Source organism: Microchirus variegatus, assembly GCF_963457635.1.
Source record: "Microchirus variegatus genome assembly, chromosome: 9".
Classification (NCBI taxonomy): domain Eukaryota; kingdom Metazoa; phylum Chordata; class Actinopteri; order Pleuronectiformes; family Soleidae; genus Microchirus; species Microchirus variegatus.
In genome coordinates this window covers 2731998-2740264 of record NC_139810.1, presented here as the reverse complement: position 1 = coordinate 2740264, position 8267 = coordinate 2731998, and the positions used below count along the sequence as shown (strand labels likewise).

The following is an 8267-nucleotide window of genomic DNA, read 5'->3' as shown; positions in this document are numbered from 1 at the left end:
ACACGAAGGACATGAAGGACATGAAGAACACGAAGGACATGAAGAACACGAAGGACATGAAGGACATGAAGGACACGAAGAACACGAAGAACAGGACCTGGATCTTCAGGCTCTTGTCTCAGTAGAAAACAAAATGGCGGTGACATGAAGGCACAAAGAGACTCCTCCCACCTTCTTCAGTTGTCCACTCCGGGTTCCCACGAACACCACGGTGTATTCTCCATAGGTGTACGCCGCCACAGCGCCCATGCCCTCGGTGCGGTCCTCGTACAGCGGGTGACCCTCGATGACCCTGAGGCCTCCGAGAGGCTGGTTCAGCACCAGACCACAGAAGACGTCTCCAATCTGCTTCGGCTGTGGAGACAAAGACAGAGGACGAAGAGGACGAAGAGGACGAAGAGGACGAAGAAGATGAAGAAGACGAAGAAGAGGAAGAGGAGGAAAAGGACGAAGAGGAGGAAAAGGACGAAGAAGAGGAAGAGGACAAAGAAGACGAAGAGGATGAAGAAGAGGAAGAGGACGAAGAGGAGGAAGAGGATGAAGAGGAGGAAGAAGATGAAGAGGACGAAGAAGACGAAGAAGAGGAAGAGGAGGAAGAAGAGGAAGAGGATGATGAGGACGAAGAAGACGAAGAGGAAGAGGACGAAGAGGAGGAAGAGGATGAAGAGGAGGAAGAAGACGTAGAAGAGGAAGAGGAGGAAGAAGATGAAGAGGACGAAGAAGACGAAGAAGAGGAAGAGGAGGAAGAAGATGAAGAGGATGAAGAGGACGAAGAAGAAGGTTCACAATTAGGAAAAACATCTGACCATTAAACTTTACTCACATTACAACCATTCACATGTGATCAGATTAAAACATTCACACAAGTAATCTGATTACATCCATTCACATGTGTAATTAGATTACAACATTCAACTGTGTGTAATCAGTTTACAACCATTCAACTATGAGTGTAATCGGATTACAACCTTTCACTGTGTAATCAGATTACAACCATTCAACTATGAGTGTAATCAGATTACAACCATTCAACTATGAGTGTAATCAGATTACAAGATTCAACTATGCATTTAATCAGATTACAACCATTCACTGTGTAATCAGATTACAACCATTCAACTATGAGTGTAATCAGATTACAACATTCAACTATGCATGTATTCGGATTACAACCATTCACTGTGTAATCAGATTAAAACCATTTAACTATGAGTGTAATCAGATTACAACCATTCAACTATGAGTGTAATCAGATTACAACCATTCAACTATGAGTGTAATCAGATTACAACCATTCAACTATGAGTGTAATCGGATTACAACCTTTTACTGTGTAATCAGATTACAACCATTCAACTATGAGTGTAATCAGTAAACAGACAGTGATCACATGAGTAGTCAAGGTAACACACACACACACACACACACACACACACACACACTGACCGTGTGGATGCAGGGCAGCTCCTTGTTGAGTAACCATGGTAACGAGAGTCGTCCTTCTCCACGGTAACAGGAGCGGATCCTCTCTCTCATGGCCAGGTTGATTTCAAAGAGTGTGAAGAGACACAGGACGGTCTCTCTGGGCGGGTTAGAGCGATTCTTCTGTCCCTGAGGACACACAACAGAGCAGAGAGAGAGTCAGGGGAGGACAGACACACACACACACACACACACACACACACACACACACACACACACACAGTTACCTGAGAGAAGACGACAAACAGGACATCGTCGTCCTCAGACAGACCGAGCGCCTGAGCCAGCCGTCGCCCTGGCTTGTGTTTGTACGCAGCCTGGACCAGTCGGTACTCGACGCCGTCTTTGGTGCAGCCCAGAGGAAACTCCACGTACGAGTAGAACTCCGTGTCTTTGGAGCACATCCTGACGATTTTGGAGGTGAAGAACTTCTCGCCGCCGGCGTCCATCTGCGTCAGCTGCGTGTCCAGCTGCAGCGTCAGGAAGTAGACGTAGGTGCGGCTGGAGAAGCCGTAGACGTAGTAGATGTCGAAGGCCGGATACAGCGACAGCGTGTCCGACGGGATCTTGATCTGCGAGGAGACAAACTCGTCCTGGTACACCAGCGAGAACATGTTCACGCTCTCCTCGTCCGCCACCAGCTTCCTGCTCGACAGCGTCGGGAAATACTCCGACTTCCCGTCGATGGCGGCGCCGATGAACAGGCGGCTGCCGCCCTTTGTCGACTTCTTCTTCTTAGGGTCGGACGTCCAGTCGTCTTCACCCACAACCACACCTGTGGAGACATTCATCACAGGTGTGACATCACAACATCATCACAACATCATCACGTCACAACATCACCATGTCACAACATCACAACATCACCACGTCCCAACATCACATCACAACATCACAACATCATCACGTCACAACATCACATCATCACGTCACATCACCAAATCACTACATCAACATGTCACAACATCACATCACAACATCACATCACAACATCACAACATCACAACATCACAACGTCACAACATCACAACATCACCACGTCATCACGTCACATCATCAAGTCACAACATCACCACGTCACAACATCACATCATCACGTCACAACATCACATCACAACATCACAACGTCCCAACATCACATCATCACGTCACAACATCACATCACAACATCACAACGTCCCAACATCACATCATCACGTCACATCACCAAATCACTACATCAACATGTCACAACATCACATCACAACATCACGTCATTACATCACAACATCACAACGTCACAACATCACAACATCACCACGTCATCACGTCACATCATCAAGTCACAACATCACCACGTCGTCACGTCACATCACCAAATCACAACATCACCACGTCACAACATCATCTCGTCACAACATCACATCACAACATCACAACGTCACAACATCACAACATCACCACGTCACAACATCACATCACAACATCACCATTTCACATCACAACATCATCAAGTCACAACATCACCATGTCACAACATCACAACGTCACAACATCACAACATCATCACGTCACAACATCACCACGTCACAACATCATCACGTCACAACATCACCACGTCACAACATCATCACGTCACAACATCACCACGTCACAACATCATCACGTCACAACATCACCACGTCACAACATCATCACGTCACAACATCACCACGTCACAACATAATCACGTCACAACATCACAACATCACCACGTCACAACATCACATCACAACATCATCACGTCACAACATCACATCACAACATCACCACGTCACAACATAATCACGTCACAACATCACAACATCACCACGTCACAACATCACATCACAACATCATCAAGTCACAATATCACCATGTCACATCACAACATCAAGTCACAACATCACCATGTCACAACATCACAACGTCACAACATCACAACATCATCACGTCACAACATCACCACGTCACAACATCATCACGTCACAACATCACATCACAACATCACCACGTCACAACATAATCACGTCACATCACAACATCACCACGTCACATCACCAAATCACAACATCACCACGTTGCAACATCACAACATCACCATGTCACAAGATTACAACATCGCACCATCACATCACATCGTCACAACATCCCCACTTCACAACATTACAACATCACCACATCACAACATCACCAAATCACAACATCACCATGTCACAAGATCACAACATCACCACGTCACAACATCACCAAATCACAACATCACCACGTCGCAACATCACATCACATTGTCACAACATCACCACTTCACAACATCACCACATCACAACATCACTACAACATCACATCGTCACAACACCACAACATCACTTCACACTGATTCTTTAGATAAATCACTGATTGTGATGAATAATAATCTCATTAACTCTAAAGCTCCATCACATGTTTCCTGTTTCCTCTTCTCATCTACACGGACTGTTACCTGCCGTGACTCCGCCCCCTTCAGCCCATCTTACCTGCCATCCCATCAGCCTCTCTGGCTCCCGACAGGTAATGTTCTTTACGATGATGAGGTTCTCCGAGTTTGAAGAGATCCTCCAGACGCAGGAACTGACACACTCCCTGCCAGATGGAACCGCACGCCACCAGACGGTTCCCCAGGTAGTCCACCAGGAGGAGCTTATTCACGTTATCTGAGGACTCCAGGCTGAGGACGGAGACACAGGTGAGGACGGAGACACAGGTGAGGACAGAGACACAGGTGAGGACAGAGACACAGGTGAGGACGGAGACAGGTGAGGACAGAGACACAGGTGAGGACGGTGAGGACAGAGACACAGGTGAGGACAGAGACACAGGTGAGGACAGAGACACAGGTGAGGATAGAGACACAGGTGAGGACAGAGACACAGGTGAGGACAGAGACACAGGTGAGGACAGAGACACAGGTGAGGACGGAGACACAGGTGAGGACAGAGACACAGGTGAGGACAGAGACACAGGTGAGGACGGAGACAGGTGAGGACAGAGACAAAGGTGAGGACAGAGACACAGGTGAGGACAGAGACACAGGTGAGGATAGAGACACAGGTGAGGACAGAGACAAAGGTGAGGACAGAGACACAGGTGAGGACAGAGACACAGGTGAGGATAGAGACACAGGTGAGGACAGAGACAAAGGTGAGGACAGAGACACAGGTGAGGACAGAGACAAAGGTGAGGACAGAGACACAGGTGAGGATAGAGACACAGGTGAGGACAGAGACACAGGTGAGGACGGAGACACAGGTGAGGACAGAGACACAGGTGAGGACGGAGACACAGGTGAGGACGGAGACAAAAGTGAGGACAGAGACACAGGATAGGACAGAGACAAAGGTGAGGACAGAGACACAGGTGAGGACGGAGACACAGGTGAGGACAGAGACAAAGGTGAGGACAGAGACACAGGTGAGGACGGAGACACAGGTGAGGACAGAGACACAGGTGAGGACAGAGACACAGGTGAGGACAGAGACACAGGTGAGGACGGAGACAGGTGAGGACGGAGACAGGTGAGGACAGAGACACAGGTGAGGACAGAGACAAAGGTGAGGACAGAGACACAGGTGAGGATAGAGACACAGGTGAGGACAGAGACAAAGGTGAGGACAGAGACACAGGTTTGGACAGAGACACAGGTGAGGACAGAGACACAGGTGAGGACAGATACACAGATGAGGACGGAGACAGGTGAGGACAGAGACACAGGTGAGGACAGAGACACAGGTGAGGACAGACACAGGTGAGGACATAGACACAGGTGAGGACAGAGACAGGTGAAGACAGACACAGGTGAGGACAGAGACAGACACAGGTGAGGACAGACACAGGTGAGAACAGAGACAGGTGAGAACAGAGACACAGGTGAGGACAGAGACACAGGTGAGCACAGACACAGGTGAGGACAGAGACAAAGGTGAGGACAGAGACACAGGTTTGGACAGAGACACAGGTGAGGACAGAGACACAGGTGAGGACAGATACACAGATGAGGACGGAGACAGGTGAGGACAGAGACACAGGTGAGGACAGAGACACAGGTGAGGACAGACACAGGTGAGGACATAGACACAGGTGAGGACAGAGACAGGTGAAGACAGACACAGGTGAGGACAGAGACAGACACAGGTGAGGACAGACACAGGTGAGAACAGAGACACAGGTGAGGACAGAGACACAGGTGAGCACAGACACAGGTGAGGACAGAGACAAAGGTGAGGACAGAGACACAGGTTAGGACAGAGACACAGGTGAGGACAGAGACAGGTGAGGACAGAGACAGACACAGGTGAGGACAGAGACACAGGTGAGGACAGACACAGGTGAGGACAGAGACAGGTGAGGACAGAGACACAGGTGAGGACAGAGACAAAGGTGAGGACAGAGACACAGGTGAGGATAGAGACACAGGTGAGGACAGAGACAAAGGTGAGGACAGAGACACAGGTGAGGACGGAGACAAAGGTGAGGACAGAGACACAGGTGAGGATAGAGACACAGGTGAGGACAGAGACACAGGTGAGGACGGAGACACAGGTGAGGACAGAGACACAGGTGAGGACGGAGACACAGGTGAGGACGGAGACAAAAGTGAGGACAGAGACACAGGATAGGACAGAGACACAGGTGAGGACGGAGACACAGGTGAGGACGGAGACACAGGTGAGGACGGAGACAGGTGAGGACGGAGACAGGTGAGGACAGAGACACAGGTGAGGACAGAGACAAAGGTGAGGACAGAGACACAGGTGAGGATAGAGACACAGGTGAGGACAGAGACAAAGGTGAGGACAGAGACACAGGTTAGGACAGAGACACAGGTGAGGACAGAGACACAGGTGAGGACAGATACACAGGTGAGGACGGAGACAGGTGAGGACAGAGACACAGGTGAGGACAGAGACACAGGTGAGGACAGACACAGGTGAGGACAGAGACAGGTGAAGACAGACACAGGTGAGGACAGAGACAGGTGAAGACAGACACAGGTGAGGACAGAGACAGACACAGGTGAGGACAGACACAGGTGAGGACAGAGACACAGGTGAGGACAGAGACACAGGTGAGGACAGACACAGGTGAGGACAGAGACACAGGTGAGGACAGAGACAGGTGAGGACAGAGACACAGGTGAGGACAGACACAGGTGAGGACAGAGACACAGGTGAGGACAGGTGTGTCTACAGACCGGTGAGCACAGGCTCTGACGCTGGGCGGAGGGTAACACTTGGCGTTGTCCTCCACTGGTCCGGTCATGTGACTCCTCAGCTCCGTCAGATTGGACGACAGCTTCAGAACTCGGTTGACGGCGCCGACAAAGACGTCGCCCGTCCTCTGGTGGACCGTGAGGTGTGTGAGGGAGGTGTCGAACGCCCGGAACACCGCTCTGCCCGACAGGGAGGGGGGAGGGGGAGGAGCCGCCGGGGCGGAGAGGAGGGGGGAGGAGGAGAGGAGGAGGAGGAGCAGGGAGAGGGAGGAGAAGAGGAGGGGAGGAGAGGGCGGGGACATGGTGGACAGAGAGGAGGAGGAAGAGGAGGAGGAGCTGCCGGTGTGATGATGAGTCGACTCAGTGAATCATGTCTGTGGAGACACAGAAGAAGAGTTTATTAGTGTGTGTGTGTGTGGACCGTCCCTCAAACACACCTGAGGCTGTTCACTAAAGTGAGGACATTGTCTCTGACTCCACCCCCCCCCCCCCTGCTGGCTCCGCCCCCTCCACAGCAGACCACCCTGACACTGTCTTCGTCCTCTGCAGCACAAAGTGTCTTTGTCCTCACACTGAGTCTCAGTCACAGAGCTGAGGGGGGAGGAGGAAGGGGGCGGGGCCTGTTCAAAATCATTAACAGAACTCACTTGGTTTGATAATCAATAATCTGATTAACATGATCAGGTCTGAGTTATAGGTCAAAGTGTTTCCACCATCAACAACATCTCTTTCTAACATTTAATTATTGTTTCCATCACTGGCTACACCACAGACGACATTGCTAACGCCATATTTTAGTTATTTATGGGCTCAGCTGAACGTCGTCAGAGCAGGAAGTAAAAAAAACAACAACAAATAAAAAACGCACATATGATGGTTTAATGGGAAACAGTCATTGTGATGAAGCTAATGCTCGTTAGCGCTAAAATCTGTATAAAGTATAGTTTGTTGGTCTGAAAGTGCAGATAAATTAAAGACGGCGACTGTGAAGAACAAAATCTGCTGATACAGTCAGAAAAAAGGTGACGTCAGAGAAAGTGAAGGTCATTTCTGACACACACACACACACACACACATGTTCTTCCATTAAAGATAAAAATCAGCTGCTCATAAAAGGCAGACTGCTCCTTTACACCGAGACAATCAGTGACCTAATTTAGTTTGATTGTTGTGTCACTTCCTGTAATTACATAAACACAGTGAAGTGTGAAGCTGCTCGTCCCCTCGCTCGCCCTCTGTAATTACACACACACACACACACACACACACTCAACGCTGCTATTAACAGCTCAAACGCGAACGTGCTAACAGGAAGACATGCTGCTCCAGTGACGCCGCTGTCCTGTGAGACACAGAGGAACAAGCTCACACTGAGCGTAGGCATAAGAATATAAAACTCTATATTCAAAAACAACGCCAACGCGGTGACCAATCACAACAGAGACGACGCTAACACAGAGACAACGCTAACACGGTGACCAATCACAACAGAGACAACGCTAACACAGAGACAACGCTAACACGGTGACCAATCACAACA

At 49.6% G+C, this 8267-nt stretch overlaps 1 protein-coding gene across 1 annotated transcript in view; it reads right to left on the bottom strand.

Moving 5' to 3' along the window:
- The window catches only part of plxna3 (plexin A3), a gene marked incomplete at both ends in the record, with an annotated part of 28823 nt that extends 22046 nt beyond the window's left edge, over positions 1 to 6777 (bottom strand). Inside the window, 5 exons of the mRNA XM_083894541.1 lie at positions 172 to 354; positions 1447 to 1611; positions 1710 to 2257; positions 3996 to 4186; positions 6710 to 6777. Coding sequence (XP_083750667.1) covers positions 172 to 354; positions 1447 to 1611; positions 1710 to 2257; positions 3996 to 4186; positions 6710 to 6777 — 1155 coding nt within the window. The remainder of the gene's footprint in view (positions 1 to 171; positions 355 to 1446; positions 1612 to 1709; positions 2258 to 3995; positions 4187 to 6709) is intronic.
- Positions 6778 to 8267: the final 1490 nt, after the last annotated feature.